The sequence below is a fragment of the Gobius niger genome (genome assembly GCF_951799975.1).
Source record: "Gobius niger genome assembly, chromosome: 9".
Lineage (NCBI taxonomy): Eukaryota > Metazoa > Chordata > Actinopteri > Gobiiformes > Gobiidae > Gobius > Gobius niger.
In genome coordinates, this window is record NC_136860.1 from 6,649,089 (window position 1) to 6,675,029 (window position 25,941).

General features: G+C 43.6%; 1 protein-coding gene across 1 annotated transcript; it reads left to right on the forward strand.

The window, feature by feature from the left end:
- The first annotated feature begins 1,849 nt into the window (after positions 1-1,849).
- On the forward strand, positions 1,850-25,592 carry LOC306967534 (putative ribonuclease ZC3H12C). The gene is made up of 7 exons (XM_079562618.1): positions 1,850-1,945; positions 17,403-17,598; positions 19,195-19,628; positions 20,797-20,936; positions 21,036-21,270; positions 21,461-21,567; positions 23,673-25,592. Exons 2-7 carry the CDS (start codon positions 17,467-17,469, stop codon positions 25,466-25,468), a joined length of 2,844 nt encoding a protein of 947 aa, XP_079418744.1. The 5' UTR covers positions 1,850-1,945; positions 17,403-17,466; the 3' UTR covers positions 25,469-25,592.
- Positions 25,593-25,941: the final 349 nt, after the last annotated feature.

Here is a 25,941-nt window from a genome sequence, read left to right on the forward strand (position 1 = left end):
ATTTTAGTCGACAAAAATATCACTTTGACTAAAATATTTTAGTCGACGAAATAAACACTTTGACTAAAATTATGACTAAATATTTTAGTCGACGAATTAAACACTGCATGGCACGTTGTATTTTGAGATCATATAAGTTTGTGTTTTTATGTTTTGTTTATGGTCCAAATAAATATTAATGATACACTATTTCACAGCAGGTCTGTCTAACAAAAGGCTGATTACCTGATTGTATTTTCTGTTGATGAAACATTTTGTACTCCTTTGGTCTATGGGCTGTATACTCACGTGATTTCCAGCTGTGTTGTCCTTCTTCTCCCCTTTCCATTACCATCACCACTAGCAGGATCCCACACAAATGAAGAGCTAAAGGACATGAAGACAGAGGTTAAACATAATGTGTATAACCTGAACTTGCAGGTGAGTTTTGTAGCATTTCTGTGAGGCTGACCCCAAGTGACCGAGAAAGTTGTGCCTAAAAACTCCTAGCTATGAAGAACAGGGAAGCTACAATTAAAGTTAGACATGAGTTTGGACCACAACTAACATTTACCGCAGTGGCTTCCTCTTCCTGTTTTTGGATTGTAATGGGGGAGGAGGAAATGTAATGGGGGAGGAGGAAGTCAGCCATAGGGCCTAACAAACATGTACAATAGTCGAATTACTATATCCACAATATTAGGGGAGGTTGGACCGGTCCCTAAATTGGACCATCACCCGTTCTCCTTTCCATAAATAGTCAATTTGCGATCAAAATGACGTGCGACGTGATATTACGTCTGCCTGAGATGATTGACGGCGAGAATTATCAAAATGAGTAAATGGTGATTTTAGATCATCTTTGGGAGTGTGGTGGGACCGCAAACTTTAGGCGAACTAGCTAGGACAGCCTGTGCGGGTTGTTTGACATATAATTAATGAATACAATGAGGAATGATGACTCATATGTACATGGTTGCTAACATATACATCCGAGAACTCAAGTGGGTGCCGGCCCAATATTGGACCACCCCATGTGTCCTCATATTGGACCAGTTCGGTCCAATGTAGTGCAATGGACTCTCTCCACGCATTAACATGATTAAAACATCTGCACGCATTCCAGGGCTATAATGGCATAAATGAATACATAACTAGATTAATTAATAAATAAATAATAAAATTAGATCTATACTCATTGTACTTGCCATTTGAAACAAACAACACATACACTCAGGGAGACAAAAGGCATAAACAGTTGGTTACAGGTCAGGATTGTGACTGTGTGTGCTGTGAGTAAGTACAGAAGTATTTAATCCAATTCTTGTTTGTTTAGGCCAAATTATACAGTTTTACATGTGGTCCAATATTGGGATCGACCTGGTCCAATATAGGTCACTGTGTCCCCAAATTGGACCACTTTCAAAAAAAGGATTTTTGGATTTTACTGCAATAATATAATATTTGACAAGCTCATATCTTGTAGGCATAGAGCACTTATTGTAACTCATTCACTGGGGTCCAATATAGGTCCATCTCCCCTATAGCATCGTCTGTTTACTAGGACCGGTTCTATTCACCTGCCCTGTCTGTTCCTGTGCCTCAGCTACGAGCCTATTGGTCAGAGGGGCCGGTCCTGCCCTGTGATTGGCCAGGAGGCGGGCTCTGGGGGTGGTGGACTTCGATGCGTGAGTTTATCCACATTAGTTTACTGCAGACGCGCGGGGGGGACGTCACGACACCGAGCTCTTCCGACACTTTACCCCCTCTCTCTGGAACTCGGCTCCGCGGAAACTGGAACTGTAATTGTTTGGGATTTTTTAAAAAAGATTTCAGATTTTTTTGTTGTTGGCGCAGTTTGCACGAGTCACCCGGGACCCAGGACCAGGAGGAGGCGCGGATGGAGTAAAACAGACCCCGGGCGGAGTGGAGCGAACAGCGGCTACGCTTCGGTCAGAGTCCCGTGGTGAGTGACGCTTTCCCCGCACCGGTCCCGGACAAGTCACGGTCAGAGCGTGGAGGGAGAAGAGGAGGGATGAATATGAGTGCACTTAGGGACACTTTGGTGCTTTATTAGAAGATGAAATGTTTTGAGGCGGTGTTTGTTCGGTGAGGAAAGTCTGAGGACCGAAAACACCAGTGACACAAGAGTGAGGAGCTCCTACAGACTGTCCTTAGAAACATTGTGAAGGCTTCAGTGAAAATATCTTTTCCATAGCCTGATTTATTGAGCTTTAAACCCATAAAACAAGGCACAGTTAAAATTTTGACAGATCTGTCCCCAACACTGGGAAAATGCCAACTTATCTTTAACAAAAATGACTTGAAAGTGCTTGAATTGATTTTGAGTCGTATTGGATGATCTTATTTTTGTCTATTTTAATGCCAAATGTTCTTGAACCTAAATTAAGACCAAACCACAGAAGACAAAAATAATCCTGGCTGTTATTTCAAGACAGTCCAAATCAGTTTAAAACCAGCATTACTCGTCTTAAATGGCTTGAAATGTACTTTTATCTAAGATAAATGCTATTTTTTTCCATTTGTATAATGAAATCATTCACAACACAAAAAGATGATTTAGATTTATCTACAGAAAATATCTGCAACAGCACATGGAAAGTATTTTGTTCTAAGATTGATTTGTTGAAAAGGCAAAGTGACACTGTAGAATAAAGGATGAATTAGTGGAATCCCTGGTACAGAGAAACCTGCACAGTTGTACAGTTAAAGTTCATCACACTGGACTTTGAGGAAAACTTGACACACTTTGTATTTAGAGAAGTACAGAAGTACTTCTGTGCAGACCACACCGACCCCGCTCTTGTTGAAATGACACAGAAGTAAAAAGTGACATTTCAATTGCACATGACGATTATGAAAGCAGGAGGTGAACGGGGACACGGGGCCAGACGGAGCACCCCAGAGGTCAGAGGTCAACGCTGGCCTCATGACAGTGCAGATATGTGGCTGAATGGGGCAGTGGGGGAGTGCACCAGTTGTTGCACAGGGGCTGATCACTGAGGGGGGAAGGCTCCCCTGGGGCTTCGACCAGAGCATCTGTCGCCTGTAGGAATATCCCCCCCCCCCCACAGTCCCCCCCCCCCCACACTCACAGAACACTAACCCAGCAGGACTAATCCAGTAGTTCTCAACTGGTGTGAGGACGACCCAAATCACCTCAATTACCCAGATTGTGTTGTTTCCAGTGTTGGAGCACATGTGCTCATCCTCTACACTTGTGTTGAAAGTGAATATGGCAATAACGTGATACACAGAGCTGATACTTTACCAAACATCCTGACTGAAACAGACCGTCGGCACATTTTTAGGTTCCCGTGCGTTTATACTTTAGGCTGTGTCTGAAAACTAAAAATGACTAGCTTTAGCTACAGAGTTAGATGGGTTTCTCTGTAGGAACACAACATGAAGACGAGGTATTTCATTTGTAAAGGTAGGATATGAAATAGTGGAGCGCACCGCGTTTTCCCCTTTCAAAGCCGAAATAAAGTGTGAGCCGAGGTAAGACTCGTTTACCATCCGTCCTGTCGTTTGTGAAGAGATTCAGGAGCTGTTGTTGCTGGACATGCAGAGCCTGGATATTTAGACATGGGTGTATTTGTTTTGATGTCACGTGGAACATCACGGCTGGAGAATCATGACTAACATGTTACCTTGCTGAATAAGAACCACAGCCGCGGGGGAGACAGAGCCACTGCAGTCAGTAGCTCAGTCTTTGAGCCGCTTTGCTCCTGTACATTTAGCAATCTAGCTAGGTCAATAAAACGCTCATATTTGATCAATACAAGGCAAATATAAGCAGAGAACATACCTGGTAAGAGCATGGCTGCTCTACGTGATTGTGTCGGTGGCATTTGACGTAGGGGGAGTTTTGTTGTTTTCTCTGATCATGACATGTGCTGAACTCCACTTCTTGACGGAGCTAGCTAACATTTGCTAAGGGGGGATCTTGGGTGAAACGGACTAAAATAGGCAAATCTAGAGCCAAAAAGCGGGGATCGAGAGGTGGAGTACAAGAGAGAATACTGACACAGGGCAGCCTAATAATAAGCTAATTTCTAATTTCCTAATAATCTTAATTTCTATACAGTACCTGGACCCGACTTGGAGGGGCGGCTACTCGTGTGGCAGAAAGTTACAATGTAAATGCGTGTGATTTTTCTTCTCATCTGCCCACGCTACAACAAAAACGCGCACCCTGGACAGATGCTACAGGAACGTACATGATGCTTCTAAATCATTCTGTCGCCGCTTTGGGAAAGTCTGACCATTATGTGAAAATTTATTTGAATGTTCTCACAGAAACGATTCCATCTTATCTGATGTTTGTGAATGTAATGTCATGCACACAAAAACTGTGAAGCTTTATCCTAACAACCAAACTTTGATAACAAGTCTATTAATGGTCTGTTTTAGTGAGAAGACAGAAGTAAACTAAACAAAGTCAAAGTAGAATCCGGACAGAAAGTGGGGAGGGGATTTTGGTTCAGGAAACATCAGGTGTGCATGGGAGGGCTTAAACCAGATAATGGGCACGGAGACAAAGAGCAAACGTACTGTGCTTCTCCTACAATGGTTAATGATTTGAATGTATTTTACTGTAGGTATGATAAGATCGATCAGTAAAGCGTGTGATGATGTTTGCAGTTTGATTTCAGAATATGATTCTATTGTACTTACTGAGCAGGAAGTGGCTCCTAGTTCAGCTTGTAAAGCCCCCGGGCCTCATGGCCTTACAGGGAGACTCTTGAAAAGCCGTGTGCATCAATTTAAGTTTTTTTTCCCCCTGCTTCTTTATCTTCTTCTCAAAACACACACCTGTCCTAAGTCATGGAAACGCTCAAATATTGTGCCCATCCCTAAAAAACCTGGAGCATCTGAATTGACTGGTTTTCACCCTATAGCGTCACTTCCATCTTGTGTGAAACCACGGAGAGAACTGTAAGTAAACACAATGTCCTCAGTATCAAACTGTTTGGACAACTTACAGTTTGTGTATAAAAGTCAGAGAAGAACAGAGGATGCAGCTATCACTCTATTCAACACCTTAGCCAAACATCTCCACGCCTCTGATCACTAAGCCAAAGGAACAATTCTCTTTGTGGATTCTACGTCAGCCTTCAGTTCTATTCAGGCACATATTTTACTGCCCAGACTTGTGGACCTCGGTGTTAATGGAGGCATACGTAGCCAAGAGTTATGCTTGGTTCTGACATCTCAGAAGAAACTGTGCTAAATACAGGTGCACCTCAAGGCACACTTTTATCTCCTTTGCTTTTTTCTATTTACACAAATGCTTTTCAAATTGAACATGAGTCTTTATAACTATTTAAATACGCTAATGATATGGCGCTGGTGCTTTAATACAGAAAGGGAACACTGTGATGGAGAGTCAGTATTTAAATTACTTGTCCATGTTACAACAGTGTAGTGTGGGCAGCTTATTACAGATAAACGCTCTTAAAGGAATAGGCCACCGTTTTTACATACTGAGATATGTTCTTACCTTAGCTTTGACGAGTTCTTTAGGACCTGTCTGATCTTCACCCGTGCCTTCAATCACGTAAACACAGCGCAGACGGCGTTAGCATTTAGCCTCTCCCTCTCTCCTCTATAGCTCCAAAACTGGTCAAGATAGAAGCTACCAAGCTCTAAACCATATTTAAATAGGGAAAACGTGGAAGAGCTTGGTAGCTTCTATCTTGACCTGTTTTGGAGCTATAGAGGAGAGAGGGAGAGGCTAAATGCTAACGCCGTCTGCGCTGTGTTTATGTGATAGAAGGCACGGGGGAAGACCAGACAGGTCCTAAAGAACTCGTCAAAGATAAGGTAAGAACATATCTCAGTATGTAAAAACGGTGGCCTATTCCTTTAAAACAAGGCAGCTTATTGTGCATAATGACAATGAGGCACTGACACCTGTACAGATTCATGGTCAAAAGGTCGAAACGGTTGACAGCTTCAAACATCTCGGCACATCAACATACATACACATATACTTTATTTTTAAGAACGTCTGTATCTGCTTCACAAACTGAATCATTTTGGAGAGTGCCAGTGTTTTCTTGAAACAGTGTATAAGAGCCTTGTGCAGTATCCTCCCCTTTAACATGCTGATGTGGTATGGTTACCTTAGCATGAAGAATCAGAACAAACTCCAGAGGATCGTGAACATGAGCTCAAAGATCATTGGGAAAAAGCCACAGAGGGTCGTCTATATGAGGAGTGCTTGGGCAGTACGCATCATAAATATGATGATGCTAAACAATGAGCTGGACAGAGACACAGAGTCATATCTGCAAAGAAAAACATTTATAACATTTATAACAGTTTTGTGCCGAGAGCAGTGAAAGTGGCAAACTCTTTATTGGTGTAAGAGAAGCTGTTCTTTAAGTTAAGTTATGACTTAGAAATGTGGTGCCACCTGACGATGTTCTGGACGTCGATGTGTTTTTATGTCTTAAAGTTGAAACCAAAGACACATTTCCACCTTGGTGGACAATAAAGTCTTTATATTCGTATCCGAAGGGCTTGGGGCCTTTGCAGATGAACAGCTGAAACCCTATATGAGGAGCAGCCTCATGCTGATGCTGTTGTTGTTACTGTTGTTGTGTCCTTGGGCAAGACACTTCACCCACCTTACACCCAGTATTTGCCTACACTGGTGACTGTTGACAAATGTGTGGGCAAAAGTGAATAGTACAATTTTTGCTCTGACCCAGCAGTGAGTTTAGAAGAGTATAGAAGAGAGAGAGTTTGACAACTTATCTGAATTTAGTCTAGATTTGGTCCAATAAATCAGAACACAGTACTCCGACTGAATAAAATCCTTTACAAAATGTATTTTGAAGGCAAGTAGGTCAAAGCATTGGCCGTCTCCCTGCCAGGCACTAACCCGGCCCATCCCTGCCTTGCTACCCAGAAGTGCAAACACTGCTTTATATCTACTTCAGGTGAATTGGTCAAACAGAAACACCTGCCATTGCGATGCCAAGTCATGTGGGCCGACGGAAACTGGTCTTGACGCCGCACACGATAGATTTTGCTTCTGCTAAAGATCATGAACATTCTTCACTAACGTAGATTAGAGTGTTGTGACACAGTGGCATGTAGGCTTTTTGGAGTTTGATTGAGGCAGGAAATATTACGATAAATGATCTCATTGACAGTACTGGATACTGTCAACTCTAAAGCATGAAAATACCGTCATTCTAAAAGTGCATAATCGTATCCTAAAATACCACACGAGCAGCAAGGAACGTGAAGTATAATACAACCCAATTTGCTTCAGTTAAAAAAGTTTTACAAAGAAAACCTAGGGGGATAATGCTAAGATAAGTCGATATTTATTGTAGCAGCCCTAGTGGCATGCTGGGTAATCGGGAGAGCCTGGTCGTAAAAATTAATAAAAAAAGATAACAAACATACATTTTTGTCAAAACAATACAGAAAAATACCACATCGGTACCAAAACAAAGCTGAAACTGAGAGTGTTTTCACACATGTTGGAGCTAGGGATGGCGAAAACTAAAACAGACAACAACAACAGACCACTGAGCCTCATTAGCCGGTTCAAACCGGTTAACCGTGTAGTTTAAACTATGCTACGCTATTTGAAATAACTGCCATTTCAAGCCGCGTCTGCAGTGATCCTTCCTGAGATGTAGATGTAATGTATTTCCAAATCTAAGCCCATCTTATGTGGAGTGCTGCCTAATAGACTGAAACTGCTCTCGGGTGGAGAACCTCTCTAGGTCGACCTTACTAGTGTGTGAAAACGCCCAAATCACAAACCCAACTTGAAACTTGTTGATTGTGAGCTTGTTCAGATTGCGATAACGGCAATTTGTCAATATACAGCATTGTGAAAGTATTTGCTGTCGAAAATACCGTAAGTTCAAGTCAGTTTGAACAACAGTTATGAACGATAAGTTTGAAGCACTTGGACGGCAACACGGCTGGGACAAACCTTCTCCCGTGTCATGAGTCAGTGGTATTGACTGGACATCAGTAACTCCTACAGGCTCCAATCTTTCCAGTCTTGTCTTCATCATTTTTCAATATCTAATGCCTAGCCAGATTAATGAGTTTCACATTTTAAAAAAAACACGGCAGCATTATTTTTGATTAATTTCATATTGTGTTCCTTTTTTTTTTTTAAAGATCCAAAATCCCCTCTGAAAAAAAGTTTTTGAACTAATAAGTCAAAATTAAACCATAAATTTGAACCTGGCTCGATACATAATTCAGGTTTCGTCGGCGAAAAGGAAATTTGGGGCATTTTCATACTTCAAACTTGCAATACATTTTTTCCTCATTTACGCCAGTAATCTACAGCATAAGTTGATATCTCTGAATTTAAAAAAGTTTTCCTATTCACCTATCTCGCCTCAAATGGGACAAAACCATAGCTAATTGTATATGTTTTAATTTGGAGCCTATAGAGTAAGAAGTGTTAAGTTCTTGAGTAAATCACGCGCTCTTTGACCAGTTTCGCCCAGGAGGAGAGCGTTTGTGTCTTATTTGCTGACTTCGCTTTATCGATACGTCAGCGGTGTGAAATGGTGAAATGTCAGTGCGGCTTTGGGTCATGTGATTTCTCTTCCCCGTTTGTAGTGGCACTTCCCTGAGAGACGAAAAGCAACTTCCCCAGCGACCGCGGGGCTGAGGGAGATTCCACCAAACGGTCGGCGGCACAAGACTGTCTCACCGTCCGCTCATCTTTAATCCAGACATTTACATTTAGCATTTCTTGGAAGATTATGACATCGGCTGACTCAAAAGTTTGACTTGTTTTTTTCGGGCTGCATTCATTGTGGGGAGAATGCATAATTGATAGGCAACTCTGTGATAGGCATTGTGGCTGTGATTAGATTTGCAGTTGACGTTTACAAAAGCGTTTGGAGGTCAGAGTCGTTTAAAAGGATGGAGTGGACACAGTTTGCGACTGCAGGTGGAAGCAGAGGGACGAAGGGCAGAGAGTCTCAAAGAAATCAAGTTATTTTGTTTAGCTCTATAAGGAAAAATTCAAAAACCCAGTGGGAGAAAAGGGAAACCTCGGGGAGAACCACAGGGAGGAGAGATCCACTCCCAGGGACAGACAGACTATAGATAGACCCAGGGCTGATGGGAGTCTGTCTTAAGATAGGGCTGAAGACAGACTATAGATAGACCCAGGGCTGATGGGAGTCTGTCTTAGGGCTGCCGACAGACTATAGATAGACCCAGGGCTGATGGGAGTCTGTCTTAGGGCTGACGACAGACTATAGATAGACCCAGGGCTGATGGGAGTCTGTCTTAGGGCTGACGACAGACTATAGATAGACCCAGGGCTGATGGGAGTCTGTCTTAAGATAGGGCTGATGACAGACTATAGATAGACCCAGGGCTGATGGGGGTCCGTCTGCAGATAGGGCTGACGACAGACTATAGATAGACCCGGGGCTGATGGGAGTCTGTCTTAAGATAGGGCTGATGACAGACTATAGATAGACCCAGGGCTGATGGGAGTCCGTCTGCAGATAGGGCTGAAGACAGAATATAGATAGACCCGGGGCTGATGGGAGTCCGTCTGCAGATAGGGCTGAAGACAGAATATAAATAGACCCGGGGCTGATGGGAGTCCGTCTGCAGATAGGGCTGACGACAGACTATAGATAGACCCGGGGCTGATGGGGGTCCGTCTGCAGATAGGGCTGAAGACAGAATATAGATAGACCCAGGGCTGATCTGCAGATAGGGCTGAAGACAGAATATAGATAGACCCAAGGCTGATTGGAGTCGGTCTGCAGATAGGGCTGAAGACTGCGGTACCAACGTCCAGTCAACTATCGCTGAAGCCTCTTGGAACCTGCGGCAGGACATCTTCCTGACCTCTTGAAGGATGAAGCCCAGTTGATTGTGCATGTTAGTTATTTTTGTAAATTAATAATTAAGAAAAGGCACTTTAAAATTCACAGTATTTGGAAATATGATAAAAATCCATTATCGCTTTACGTTACCAACTTTATCTTTCCCACAAAGAGCGTGTGTTGCTTTTTCTTCAAACACTTCTTTATCACTATTTTACTATGTTGGTTAGAAAATGCAATATTGATCAAAAGCGGAGCTGAAACCAAATATTCAGTGGTTTCCCTTCCTGATTTTCACGCCTCTTCAATTCCCACCCTCTGCTCCTGCTGTCGCACGTTGCACAACTGTTATAAAAAAAAAATGTGTGGAAAGCATTAGTTTGGCGCGTCTTAAGTGACCGTCGTCTTACAAACACAAGAACCTAGGACTGGACGATATGGAAAAAAAACAACAACACGATTTTTTTTCCTGATCGATCTTTCAATTTGATTTGATTTTCTTATAATAAAAATGAATACATGCAGCTGATTCATGAACACAGACATTTATGTCAGACAGTAATAAATGTTTTATTTAACGCACAAGAATCTCCCATTGTCTCATCCAAACTCCAGAGCTCGGTTCAAAGCTAGGCTGTAACCCTGTTCCTATGATGATTTTTGAGAATGACCAAAGTAAAGATTGCAAATTTTTAAATTTTGACACGATGGGATAATTGAAACTGAGGATCAGTGAACGTAAAATACTACACGTTGCACTGACCGGGTGGCTCCCGCAGTGGCTTCTATGACGTTAACCATGAAGTGAGTGCGCTCTGGTTCTCTGGTGTCGCGGGTGCCCCTCCTGGATTTTTGCCCTGAACCTCTTAACTCCCACCTGAGCGGATCCCATTTTCTCCAGTTTGGCTTTACCCTAATCAAAAAGCTACTTGGGGGAAAAAAGCACCAAAACAGCCACAAAAAATTAGAAGAAAACAAAGATGTAAACGCAACAAAAAAATGACAGAAATTCAACAAAAATGTGACAAAAACTCAACAAAAAAAATTACAAAAACTCAACAAAAATGTGACCAAAAAAACAAACAAACATAAAAATGGTTACACAACACAGCAACAACGCGAGGAAGAAGATCAGTTTTGTGGGTCTTAGCTTTCAAATGAGGTGTTACAAAAGAAGAGGACAGAATGCATTTGGTTCAGGCGGGTGGTGAGAAGTTAAGGTGCTTCATTTGTCATTATGCGGCAACTGCACAACGAAACTTATCCTCCGCATTTGACCCATCCTTCGATGCCACTGGGGCGACCCGTAAGGAGCAGTGCCACGCCCGCCAGGCTGATGGTCAGAATCACTTGGCTGGAGGATTGACCTATTGCACATGTTTTTAGTGGTAGGGGAAACCTACACAGACACGGGGAGAACATGCAAACTCCACACAGAAAGGTGTGGGAATCAAACCCGACCTTCTAGCTGTGAAGCACAAGTGCTAACCACTGTGCTAGCGTGCTGCCACGGCGGCATCTTTGGAATTGCCCCCACCATGACTTTACCTAATGCTGAATTATGATACAGAGACATGGAAAGGGGCAATGTGGTTCAACAACCCAGAAATACTTCAAAAACTAACAATGCTAACAATGCTAGCAATGCAAAAAACTAACAATGCTAACAATGCTAGCAATGCAAAAAACTAACAATGCTAACAATGCTAGCAACGAGTGCCGTTTTTTTGCATTTGCTGTGAAAAAACATTCACATGGACCAGATTTTGGCTCGACTTTATTGAGGTGTGATAAATATGCTTGTAGTTTTTGGACATAAAATGGCTAAAATGGTGATTGCATTGAGAGGTTTTCTTCCACCATGACAAGGCCACGCCCCCTGGTATGATGCGTTGCTGTCTGAGTACATTCACCTGTTTGGGATATTTATTATTTCCCATGTATACTGCATCCAACTTGTATAATGTGTATTATATTTTCTATGGATGTGTGGTGATGATGTACATGTTTTGTAATGGTCATAGTGGAGCTGCATATACTCTATAAGGCCTATGTTCCTTTTACTGTGGGTTCTGTCATTTTTGTCATTTTGCGTATCGGCCTCTCCTATTTATTTAAAAAATGTCACTTTTTGCAAGATAGACCGTGGGTAGGATATTATATTCTTCTCCAAACACAAATGATTTTTTTTTTTATGTTATAGTTTTGTTTCATTCATACTCCATAAGACACAAGAATTTTGTTCTATTCTATTAATGAAATCACGAAGAAGAAGCTAACATACTAACGGGCAAAGCTAACTGCGGGCTAACGTCACTTTAAACAGTATTTACAGCAAAGTTTGAGTGAAAAAAAATATTTCCATTGTATAATTGGATGCACAGTAACCCTCTCTCCCTTCGCCTTTCCTGTCAGCGTAGTATTTACTCTCCAAGACAATTAATAAGTTAAAAAATCATAACTTGCTACTACACCTGCAGTTGCGCTCATGGCCTCTAGGGGAAGAGTTACTTAGTACTGCTTTAATTATGAAGTATAAGTGAGCCTTAAAAGTGTTTGTGTTCTAAGACTTGTCATATATTTCGGCTTTAAGTCTTCAATACTCATATGAAGCTCGATTTTTAATATCGTCACCTTTTTTGAACACCTTATGAACAAATCCTTGAGCCTTTGTTTTATGTTCCGAAAGAGAACTCGTTTCTCGTGGATAATGCTGTGTTCATGTGGTCCCGAAACGAAACACACATGAATGCTCGCTCAATGGAGGAAAACAACTGAGGAAATCAGCTCATTTGTTCCTTTATCGTCTAATCTGAGCTTTTTAGTTAAACACTGCTGCTTTTTTGACTTTAGTGTGAGCTGTCGTCATCCTCAGAGTAACAAAAGTGAAATGCCCCACATCAACGACTACAGTTTTACACCATACATTTAAATACGCTGAAGCACTGATCAGTGATAAAAGACAGTTTTTATTTGATGACGTCAAAATCCCCACTTTCCCACATAACAAGCTCATGGACACAAACAGCTGGGGACAATGACATCACATCTGGAGCTCCACAGTGCACACGAACGCAGCATAACCAGGATATTAACCATCAAGCATTAATCAAATCTCAGGTACCCTAGTTATTACCGGAGAATTCTTAGCTGCCCGACACCCCAATGTGAAACAATATTCTCTTGAGAATGTGGTGACGTCACGTGAATAACCCCCCGAGCAGCTTCATTATGAGCAGAATACTGGCTTCACAAGGGCAACACTTCGCCATCTGACAACTGCTGCTGACTTCAGACGGCTGTGTCATTTGTGCTGACTCTCCCTCAGTCTGGGTGGTGTGAGGGGGTGTCCCAGGGTGTGAGGTGGTGGTGGAGGGGTCTCCCAGGGGGCCTCCGGTCTGCACGGCTGCTCCGCGGCGGAACAATAGCCCCGTCAGTGTGGGACAGATTGGGAGGCAGCTGCATTGTTGGGGGCAGCACGCCAGACACACTTCTACCCCCCCTGACCCCTGACCCCCCCGGGACACCCCCTTCAAAGCACCACACACACACACACACAGACGTGCCCCCGCCCTCCTCCTCCTCTGGGGCCTTTTGTTAGGGCAGACTTACTCCTGTGGCATCCACAGCCAGGCATTAGAGGATGTTTATGGCAGAGTTGAAGATGGTCTGTCCATCCATTTGTCTGCTCAGGCAGAGGCTGGTGCTGAGTACATTCATGTATAACTGTTTTGTACTTAGTTACATTCATCACACAGAATGTTTTACTTTCACTTCTCGATTGCTGTTATTTGGAAGTAAAAGTGCTTTTACTTTACTCTTTCCACTGTGAGTAAATCTGAACAAATGAATATGAACATTTTAGTTCGGAATTGTCTTTATTTTCCTTCTTTTCTTCAGAATTTTCAAGCGTATTGTGTTTGTCCATTGCATCAAAACTAAAATATAAAACAGACTTTTACACTCAAATCAGTATTCATCTAAGTGCTTTTGAAACTTTTTTGATCGGTGATTTGGGTGTGTACTTTAAACTTCTTCTACATTTATTCAATAGTAACCTGCTTGACCCACCCCTGCCTGTCAGGAAATGTGTCCTCCTGGACCCATCCTTGCACCAGTGCCAGTGGGGTTGAATGAATGAACTAAATTGTAACAGAAAAAGAAATAAAAAGGAGATTGGACTGAGAACACAATTCACACGTTACAGAGACCGTATCCCACAGCATTTTGAACATGCAACACTTCGTCATTTGCACTTTTCATTTTAGATACTTTACTTTCCATCACAGACGCCTCTACGACGCTCCAGGATCAGTTGCTACAAAGGTGTTCCATAATGCAGCTTTTGTAAGTGAAAAGCACAAATGACTTGAAGTGTATGTAATCACCTTGCGGCTTAAAAAACATGAAATCGTGCCCAAGTTGACCACTGTCCTGTACGGCAACAGAGCAGGGACAAATCTTCTTGATTCTTTGACGTTGAAAGTACATCTACACAGCGCCACCTGCTGTTCTGAAGTGGGCATGCAATATGTGGCCAACTTTGACTTTTTACTTTGGAGTTTATAGTGTAAGGATTTTCAACAAAAGACGACTGAAGTAATGTAGAGATCCTCAAAAACGACACCTTAAAGGTGCATTATGGAACTTTTTATACAAAAAAAAAACAACAACTTGATATTTGTACATAATTTATCTTTTTGTGACTCGACGGCTGTATGGGTGGTTTGCTTGCCTGGCCTGCCAAACTACCTGCTTTTTCAAAGATTTTCAACTACATGTAGTCTGGGAGTGAGCGTGAGCTCAGAGATTTCCCAGTGAGCGTGATTGACAGATGGGATCAACGCTGGATATGTGGCAGGAGTAAGCGGCAGGAAGCCTTTTCAAAAAGGTTCTTTTTCACGAGGAACGTTTCCAACGCTGTTTCTTGCTCCGGTTTTAGGGATTTCATATTTTCCAAATCAGTCACTGCGCTCTTGATGTGCTGAACTTCCGCCTCTCGTTGCGGGATTGGACCGACATGGGTAAAATTGGGAAATGATTGGCTGCCAGCAGCTGCCCAGATGGTTCTTCTTTTGAACAGGATGGAGGAGTGTCTGGCTGGGCAGGCAAGTGGTTCGCTTGGTGCCCTTACTTCCCATCGCAGTAGCCTCTACAATGATCCAGAATCAATGGAACGTATGCGTAACCAAGGAGAGAGTTAGCAGTGAAAACCTACCAGAAACTTTGAAAACAACCTGGAACGTCATAGAGTGATGACAGTAAAAGCACCGAGCTAACCAGTAACCACCCATACTGCTGGGTCACTAAAAGGCCTTAAAAAGTTATCGTGGGTGGGCGCTTATGAGCTTTCGCTTCAGCCCACTCCTTTTGAGGAGAATTTTAACTGCTCAAATAAACTAATAAACTAAAAAGTTGTAATTTTTGTGCACATAAAAAGTTCCATAATGCACCATTTAAGTGAATTTATTTATAAGCCTTTTCCACTGGCAGTCCCCGTGTAGTTGAGTGTCTCAACTCGTCAGACGGTTACAAGGTTTGGGGCCGAGCTCAAACCTGGGCCAAAGCGCTGAACTGATACTAACATGATGTGAACTAACATGATGTGAACTGACTGCTGGCCTCTGATTGGCTGGAGGACGGAGGGCCGCCCCCACTAAAAACATACACAAATACACATCATACCGCGAAAAAGTGATTTTGCCGGTGTTATCACAATTTTACCTGCACAACATTAGCACTTAGCTTACCTTCATAGTTCGTCTTTTAGCTGCTTCTTTCCTCTAGTGTTTGCCTTGACACTTCTGAGTAATTCCATAAACTCCATCAAAAGGCAGTATTTGTCCACATAGTTCTCACCGCAGCTCAAAAACTGCAGACCATCCCGAGCTTATTACACATTTGGCTCTGAACAATCTTTTGAGAATAATTATCACTTATTGTGGAAGATTGCGAATGATTGGCAGTGAATTTACATGTCGAAAAGATAACTCAAGATAACTCAAGTTGGCCCCAAATGTAACTTGGGGCCCAATGTACAACAATACAACACCAGACCTAAGCTGTGGCCTCAATGACAGCCCATTCATTAGTGTCATTTACTAATGGCTGATGAGTATTGTTTTAAAGGGGCGTCACACACTGGCCCTTTGTGTCCAGTAATCCACCTCGACAAAAGAAACGGCCGCGCGCTAAGCTAACACTGCCACAGTATGATCCACAATTGGGACAAATCTCAACATCTGCTGCCCCAGCAACTCCGGCGCAGACGGAAACGAGACTTCAACTGCGACAGGCCGCCGACCGCTCGCTCACAACCACATAAACGCATGAGATGGGGAAAAGGCGGTTGTATGGGTCGCTATGTTTTTTGGTACATTTAAAGGAAAAAAAATGTTGCAAAAATAAATCTTAAAGAATTTTTCATTCAGTGTCAGAACCACAGGAAAATGTCCAGTCTGACCACAGACGCAGTTCACTGTCAGCAGACGATTGGGAGCTATAACTAGTTCATGGGGGCTACTCCGGGTCAATAATTGGGGAAACGGCTCCACCTGGTGGCCGTTTATCATACATTTTGTGACTTCTTTAAAGGGGGGGTAATATGCAAAATCGACTTTTTCAAGCTTTACATCATGTTATTATGTCACTCCCTCATTAAAAACATGCCTGAAGTGTTGCCTTGGCACATTCACGTATTTTTGAGTAATCTGTAAAAACTCTGATGGCGGCCATTTTAGGGGGTAGGTTTGCCTGAGTCCTCCCAGCGTGTGGAGGGGGCGTGTCGGAAAGGGTCAGAGGTTCTTAAAAAGACAGAGGCCTATTTCAAGACATTCGCTTCAGCCATTTTGAGAGAGCAATTTTATACAAGGCAGTTATTCTAATTTACTGCATTTACAGACCAACAGAAGGTTTGGTCATCATTGTAGTGTGATATAGACTGGTGCTATGTGATTGAAAAAAGCATAATACCCCCTCTGTAATCGCTAAATTACAGCATTGGTCCTAATGAATGATTCTCTGGACTCAAAACGCTCATTAATGTTAGCAAATAGCGGCTAGTAGATTAGCTGCTTGAATGATCACTTGCTTCCTCTAGAGGGCGCTCACGTCCTTCTGCCTGACTCTACTACGTTTTACAATGCTGTGAAGACTGACATAAACACATGACATAAAATAGGCGACTTCTTTGTTGGCTTTTTTTTAAGGATTACATCTGTATCTGACTAATGCTCGTACAAATGCATTCACCCATTTGAAACGACCCGGATCGATGCTGGTGTCGACTAAAGCAGTGGTTCTCAACAGGACCTACCTTCAACGTTTCCTGAAAAGTTGTTAAAAGTCATTAATTTCTACTTTTACTGAAAATGTTTTGCTGTTTGTCAATTTTTGTCGTGTAGGAAACAGAAAAACACAGAGTTCAGTAGATTTTGGCATTGATCAGAAAAAATCCAAAATGATTTAAAAAAAAAAAACATCTACACTAGTGTTGGTAAAGATTTCCCTCTCTGTCCACAGTGTCCCCCTCCCTCGGCGAGTCGGCCCCAGCGCAGCAGCACCTCCGGGGCCCAGGTGTGAGTGGTGGTTGGAGCCTGGATGAGTGAGGGGGCTGATGGGCCTGAAAGACCAGGAGGATGGGACCGGCCACATCCTGGGTTTGGAGCTGGGGCTGGAGTACCTGCACGTGCCCGGAGCAGAGCGGGCAGCCGGGGCCAGCGCAGGGGCCAGTGCAGGGGCTGCGGAGGTCAGTCCCATCTCCTCCTTACTCCTGCAGCTTTTTACTCGGGCTGGGACTAAATGTTGTTCTGCAATATACTTTCTACTGTTGTTGTATGTGTATCGTATGGGAAACCATGTATCACAATATCTTTAATACTCAAATCATTTATAGAAAACAAATACACAGATGTTTTTGACTTTGAGTTTTGTTCACTCCAGATTTGGTGCTGATTGGTTTAAACAAAAGAGACAGACTTTTAACTCTAAACCGGCACAGTGACAGGACTTAGTTTATAGAATAAACTTTAGAAAGAAGTCACCTGACATTCAAGAAACACATTAAAGCTACAAACTTGTAGAAGAATGAAAATAAGACTTGGACACGAATAATGTCCATAATGAACATATGGTTCTGTATTTGTATATTGTAAATACTGTATATAAAATACACAAAGAAAAGTCTGTAAAACTCTAAATATTTAGAGAGTTGGACTTGAACGATGAGACATTGTCTGGAACTCTAAAAAGTCTAAATAACTGAACCATGTAGTGTCATAATCCGCTTTATTCAAATTGCACTGACCAGGCAGTTTTATTTTAATGTATTTAGTTTTTTTTTTAATATAATGCTTCTGTCATTTGCGCTTTTCCAAATATTTTGGTCAATATCAGACCGAAATATATTGGATTTATACATTTTGGAAACACAACTTGCGCTTTGTTATTGCAGTTTGTGATGATGAAAAATTATAAATGTAATATTTCTTGCATTGGAATATATTGTATCACAGACGTATTGTATCGTGGTACATATTGGATTGCGATGTAGAGCCCCATCGTGATGCCACGCCCCCTCCTGTCAGAAACGGGCACTGATCTTCTGTAGGACTAGTAACCCTAAAAACTTTGCTGGGATTGTACTGTTAATAAACTGGGTTCAGACTGCAGGGCTTAATGCTCAATTACAATTTTTGAAAAAAAAGAAAAAAAAAAAAAAAAAAATTTATTACTCTCAAATGCCTGTGATCTCTGTCTGAATGGGATGCGGCTCGAATGTGTCACTCATGTGCAGTAGAAGGCATGGCGCTGCTGTTTGAGGATGTGAACAGAAAAGATCTGACTTGTGGATTTCAGCCGTGGAGAGAGAAGTGAGCGGCTTCACACACGCTGACTTCATTCAAAACAAGTGCACGTATTCTTTTCCTCCCGCTCCTGTTGCATCGATGACATGGAGGTCAGATAAAGGCCACCTGGCCCTTCAGACTGATGTCGCATTGCAAAAGATCAGATACAGGACGCATGGGGGCCAAAGAAAATCGGAATTGTGTTGTTTCAGCCTGCAGTCTGCACATATGCATGCTAGTTTAAGTGCCTGCTGGAGAAAAAAAACTCTATGCATGCACGCAAAAACTTAGCAGTATGTGCTAAGACTTTGCTAATCCTAAAAAATAGAGAGAGGAAGAACAGTGGTGTCCGTAAATCGCACCCCGAAGTTTTTGAAACTCTGCATTTTGAAAAACGGCTCGAGCATTGAGGTCTACGTCCACTGAATGATTTGGAACGCACCTGGACTGAGGGATGGCATGGTTTTGAAGCCTGACCTGTTGGTGTTTTCTTCCAGGATCCAGTTGTTGTGGTCCGGTGCAGCATATCTGACCCCTCATCCAGCGGCAGTGCCTTCTGTGAGGACCTCTCTGACACCGGGAACGACCCGGTGGCCTCTCCCTCGGCCCGCCAGTCCCCTGACCCCCCTAATGACCAGCGCTCTAAGGTGGACTTCGCGCTCAAACTGGGCTACACGGAGGACCAGGTGCTGCTGGTGCTCAGGAAGCTCGGGCCGGAGGCTCTCACCAACGACATCCTGGGAGAGCTGGTGAAGTTCGGGACCAGGCCCGACCCCCAGGTCCAGGACGGAGGGGGGTCTTTGTCAGCGGCTCCGGCCCCCGTGCCCCTCTCCTCCCTGGAGCCATGCCGCCCCCTGTGTCCCGACCAGTGGACAGAGGACAAGGACAACCTGCGGCCCGTGGTGGTGGACGGCAGTAACGTGGCCATGAGGTGAGGCTTGGTCTTCAGTGCGTAGAGTTCATTCACTGACCTCGACCTTTGGTTCATGATCACAGGCGAGAGTTAGCCGGGCCAGTCCGTCCTTTACAAAGACAGGTACTCTGAGACAGTGGGTTCGCTCCACAGCATTTCTCTCCTCCTAAAGACATTTATACACCCTACGCTGCATATGTTTCTTTTAGGAAAACTGAGATTGCAGGATAAATGGAGCTAAACTCAACATGATCTGAACAGTCATGGAATACAAATTTTGCAACAGAAATGTGTTCAATCGTGTGCATAAAAGGAGGACCCCTGAATCATCTGCTCATCAATGTCAAGGCTCATATTACACTAGTACAAATGCAAATTGGAGCTTATTATTTGGATTCTCTCAATTTTAACATGATCTTTAAGAAGCGGTGTGTGAACGAGACAGTATTTAGCAGTTTTAGCAGTATGCCGTATGTTTTGAAGCAGTGTCTGATCTGCATGCTCTACCTCTACACGCCTCTTCTCTTTTTCCTCTCCTGGTCCTTCATGTGTTTATCCAAATCCAAACGCTCTCAGCTCAAAATGACGTCCGTCAGGCGGATTAACCAATCCAAAGGAACACATGATCTGTCAAAGAAATATTGCATGGAAAATTACCATCTTCTGCCAAGTTTGTTATATGTATTTGGAATGGAATGGAAGTTTTATTTCTATCTCTTTTCACATGACACAGGCCGCTCCAAAGTGCTTCACACAGTGTTGGAGATTTGTTCTTCATTCACTCCCCACATGGGAATGTAGCTTCAGTTTCCTCCGGAGTAGACTGACAGAACCAAGAATAAACTGTGCCGTTTCAGAAGAAAGTTCCTTTTGAGAGTTTAATTTAACTCACAAATGCGGATGCTCCAGATGCTCCAGATGCTCAAACACCTTAAAGAAAGTACAGTTTTGTAGCTTCTCTAATCATCAGTGAGGCTTTAGCACGATGAGCTAATACAATGTACCACACTGGACTGATGGATTCTGTGTATGTGTGTATTTCTGATAAACTTAATGTTGTCCTCAGTAAAAAGGACATTTAAATCGAAGCCAATTTTTTTAAACTGCAAGATACACCCAACCAAATAACTCACCTTTAGTCAAACCAGAGCCTACGTAACCGCCTCCATTTGTTTTGTTTTTTCAGTCATGGAAACAAGGAAGTGTTCTCGTGCCAGGGCATCCAGCTGGCTGTTGATTGGTTCCTGGAGCGTGGTCATCGTGACATCACAGTTTTTGTGCCTGCCTGGAGGAAAGAGCAGTCCCGGCCCGACGCACTCATAACCGGTAACATTCAATGATCAGAACTTTAAACCAGAACTTAGACAAACAAGTGAGATGATTTCAGAAGAGAGATTTGAGTTGTTTCCTCGTCTGCTCTGACAGAACAAGAGACCCTGCGTCGCCTGGAGAAGCAGAAGATCCTGGTGTTCACCCCGTCCCGCCGTGTACAGGGCCGGCGCGTGGTCTGCTACGACGACCGCTTCATCGTCAAGCTGGCCTTCGAGTCGGACGGCATCATCGTCTCCAACGACAACTACCGCGACCTGGCCAACGAGAAGCCCGAGTGGAAGAGGTTCATCGACCAGCGCCTCCTCATGTACTCCTTCGTCAACGACAAGTAAGAGCCACCCCCGTCCAGGCACAGCGGTCCCATCAGGCTGATTACTTTTCATTTGAATTTAGTGTCAGCCAGTAGGTTCAACAACACAGCAGATCTAGTCTTTTTATTCAAATCTCATCACACTCTGCCTGTAACCACGCTGTAGGTTTGGGGTGAGCCAAAGCCCTAATGTGAGTGCTGTGTGCAGGTTCATGCCTCCAGATGACCCTCTTGGACGCCATGGACCCAGTCTGGACAACTTCCTCAGGAAAAGGCCTGTGATTCCAGAGCACAGGAGGCAGCCATGTCCTTATGGTAACACATGAACACTCAGACATGCATTTCCAGGAAATATGAAATCTTTTATGTCGCTAATCAAACATTATCCACAACATTAGAACTCTGTTGATGACATTTGTTGTTGCAATAATAGAAGAAGAAGAAAAAGAAGATCTTTATTTATATACCTTTTATTTATATAGTGCCTTTCACAGACATGGTCACACAAAAAAATCAGGGACCACGCAGTCTGTGAGAGCAAGAAGGACCTGGGTTCTCTCTCAACCCAAAACATTCACAATACAGTAGACAAAAACCTACAGCTAGATGCTCCTGAGCATGTGTGTGCCATTAAAGGATAGGTCAGATGAGGTCAACCTTCCTCACGGAGACAATAAAGTACACTTTAACATCACAAGAGAGTGAATCAAAATGCCTTGTGTAAAAAGTGCTGCTGTTACCTCATCAATCTCTGTATACACTGCGTTCCAAATTATTATGCAAATTGGATTTTTGTGTCAAAAAGGTAAAAAAAAAAACAATAATAATGAAACTCATGGATGGTATCGTGTCTTGGGGCTGTATGAATCACTGACATGAATCTCAGAGACCTGGGATAATTAGTTTTCAGGTTAAGCCCAGTTAAGGGAAAAACTACTGAAAAAGGGTGTTCCACTTTATTATGCAGATCATCATTTTTAAGCAATATGGGAAAGAAAAAGGGACTTTCTGCTGATTAAAAGCGTGAAATAGTTGAATGCCTTGGTCTAGGCATGAAAACCTTCGATATTTCATGAAAGATTAAGTGTAATCATCATACTGATAAGAGATTTGTGGATGATTCAGAGCACACTCCGGTTTGTGCCGATACAGGCACAATATGGACGGTTTCTGCCAGACAAACACATCAGATTAGGAGAACAGATGCCACAAAGCAGCATACAGGTATTTGAAGCTGCTGGTGCCTCTGGAGTCTCCCGAACATCAAGGTGTAGGACCCTCCAGAGGCTGCAGTTGTGCATAAACCTTCGATCCGGGCCTCCCCTAAACGGTTAATTGAATGCTGATGAACAGAAACGGCTGCAGTGGCTGAGAAATACATGAAGACTCATTTTCAAACAGTCTTGTTCACTGATAAGTGCCGTGTAACCCTGGATGGTCAAATCAATGGAGTAGTGGATAGTTGGTGAATGACCACAATGTCCCAACAAGGCTGTGACGTCAGTAAGGAGGTGGCGGAGTCATGTTTTGGGCCAGAATCATGGTGAGAGAGCTGGTCGGCCCCATTAGGCCCTTTTAGGCTCCCTGAAGGTGTGAAAATGACCTTTGAAAAATATGTGGAGTTTCTGACTGACAGCTGTCTTCTATGCTACAAAAAGAAGAGCCGTGCTTTCCCTAACAAAATCCTCTTCATGCATGACAATGCACCATGTCATCCTGCAAAGAATACCTCTGCATCACTGGCTGCTATGGGCAAAAAAGGAGAGAAACTCATGATGTGGACCCCCTCTTTCCCTGACCTAAACCCTGTTGAGAACATTTGGAGCCTCAGCAAAAAAAACTTCTATTAGGGTGGGAGGCAGTTTTCCTCCAAACAGCAGCTCTGGGAGGTTATTCTGACATCCTGCAAACAAATCCAAGCAGAAACTGTCCAAAAACTTACAATTTTAATGGATTTAAGAATTTTGAAGCTGCTATCACACAAGGGCTCCTATGGTAAAATATAACTTGACCTGTTAATATGTTTTTGATTGAAATAGCTTTTGATTTCAGTAAATATGACCTCCTAATGCTACAAATACAACAAATGACCATTTTCAGTTAATTACAAGATTTAAAATGTATTGAAACGATGAGTTGCATAATAATTTGGAACAGTAGATTTTGAGGTTTTTACTATATTTATTTTTGAAAAAAATACTGTTATCACTAGGAAATTTTTTCCACCACATTTAAATGACCCTCTATCAGTTAAAGACTTGAAAATTATGCTGACTCTCATTTGAGTTGACAATTTAGAAAATCTTAGAAAAATGTCATTTGCATAATAATTTGGAACGCAGTGTAGAGACAAATAAGCCTTACTTTACAAAAGTATTTCAAGATTTGAAAATCTAATCTGCTGTTGATTGTGTCCTCAGGCAAGAAGTGCACATATGGCCATAAGTGTAAGTTCTACCACCCAGAGAGGGGCAGCCAGCCGCAGCGCTCTGTAGCCGACGAGCTCCGGGCCAGCGCCAAAATCTCCTCCGTCTCCAGAAGCCACATGGAAGACGCCCTGATCGGACCCAGTCAGAGTCTCGGAGAGGAGGAGAGTGCAGAGCACTGGCGGAGCACCCCAAAGAAGCAGTCCAGCTCCAGCCTGCGAGGCTCGCTCACAGACCTGTGTGAGGACAGGAGGAACATCCAGTCACGTAGAGGCAGCAGCAGCAGCAGCAGCAGTAGCAGTGGCTGCAGTAGTTTCCTGGGGTATAACGCTCCTCCTTCTCCTGGAAGTCTCAGCATCAGCAGTGACGTTTTGAAAGCCGTGAGGGATCCCAAATGTGAATCTCCCGAGGCAGGCTACAGCTCTATGGTCAAGGCGTACTCCGGACTAAGCCTAGAGTTTCCACAAAGCCCAGAACGATTCCCCACTGTCCCCGACCTCAAAACTGAGTCCCTCCTCTCAGACTACAGCAGTGAAGGTAGCTCAAACATCTTCTCTCCAGATCTGACTCTGGATAGTGGCCCGAGAGCTCCTCCTTTGCACAGGCGCTATCCTTGTCATGGCGCTTACACAGCTAGACATGGATTTAAACAGCACAGTCCGCAAGTGTTTTCTCAAGATATACCAAAACAATACAGCTCGGAAGCAAACGTTACTTTTGATGAATCTACCTCCTTCCGAGCATGCGGTGTCAGCCCTCAGGGAAGATCTCAGGACTTGCCTAAACTTGAGTACGGCAATAGCTTCATAGACCAGTCTTCTGTTGAGTCCCACAGGTCTCTCCTGTCTATCGCCAAACACAGCTTTTCATTCAACCGGTTTGAAGAAATTCCCTCTTCACTGACTTCTCTGCCAAATCTCCTCGATCCTACGACTAGTCCCGCCTCCAGCCGGCGAAGTCCCCAAGGCTTGCCGAAACAACGAAGCCAACAAGTGAGGTGTGCTTTGGGAGAATCTACCTCCGCTGCCATGGCTTTCACGAATGGTATGGAACTTGCCCAACGTGCTCCTCAGGCTTTCCCAGTGGGGTTGACAGGGCAACAAGGTTTCCAGTGCTTTGAAGACCTCCCGCCTTCCCTTGATTGTCACGCAACCAACTTTACGCATTTTAGCCGTCCGAAACTCCAAAAGCCAAGTCCACCAGGGTATCATGACGACTTTGAAAGTAGCCACGTCTTTTCAGGCCCTCCATCTACTCAACACACCTTCATGCCTAATCCTTACCTCTCGCCAAAAGGCTTTTCAGGGGACTACCACAACCTTCCACCAAAGACGTCTCCAATGTCCTCACCGCACCCCCATCTGGTGAGCTCCCACCAGGGCTATGGCAGGATGCAGCAACCCTGGGAGAAGGTGGTCGCGCAGGACCGTAACACCTACAACTCGGCATTGTCGAACAGTGCACGGTGCGAGCAGCCGCAAGCCAGCTGGAATTTCCACGGCCAACAGTCTTACAAGCCGTATCATCTTTTCGCGAAGGAGCGAGACGCGCGAGAAGAGACGTGGAGTTCGCCGTGGGGTGGAATGTCCTCACCGAAGGGTCCTCCAAAGCGCCCAGAGGCCCCGGCTTTGGGCCAGTATCGAGAATTGAGGGAGAAGTTGTTTTTTAACCTGTGCGGGATCTTCCCTCCGGATTTGGTGCGGCTCGTCATGGCCAGAAACCCCCACATGATGGACGCTCAGGAGCTCGCTGCTGCCATCTTGTTGGCCAAATCACAGTGTCTTGCATGAGAAAGGCAGTTTGCTCTACCTCTGTAGTGACTGGGCTGGGTACCAGGCGGGGCGATAAGCAGCTGGTGGATGATCACTAATAACATGCGTTAGGTTGAATGTAAATACTTCACCAGAGGATACTCCAGGGTCCGTTAAGGAAGGCGTGTGGTGCGATCAGTGAGTGCAAGCTGAATGTCTCTCCACTCTTTGGGACGCAGCACCGTCAGAATACCTGGTCCAGGAGGAGAGCAGGGTCGCGACTTCTCATCCAGTGAGATAGACGTAGGCTCATAATGATATCACTGGGTTACAAAAAAACGGGCACCAGGACGGAAAACATTATAAAGACAATACCCCTTACCTGATTTGGCAAAACCAATGTGATTATCGGCACATCAAATTGGTCTTAAATCAGCTCACAAAACGTAGACGTCAAATTTGTTGTAAACCAGTTTTAATTTGTCTAAGGCTTAGAATTTTGTAGTACATAA

What these genes read in the sequence shown, in the direction of transcription:
- LOC306967534 (XM_079562618.1), top strand. Translation starts at nt 17,467, where the DNA reads ATGGGCCTGAAAGACCAGGAGGATGGGACCGGCCACATCCTGGGTTTG. An exon ending in CCAGTGCAGGGGCTGCGGAG is followed by an intron (nt 17,599 to 19,194) that starts GTCAGTCCCATC and finishes GTTTTCTTCCAG; the next exon opens with GATCCAGTTGTTGTGGTCCG. An exon ending in GAGGCAGCCATGTCCTTATG is followed by an intron (nt 21,568 to 23,672) that starts GTAACACATGAA and finishes TTGTGTCCTCAG; the next exon opens with GCAAGAAGTGCACATATGGC.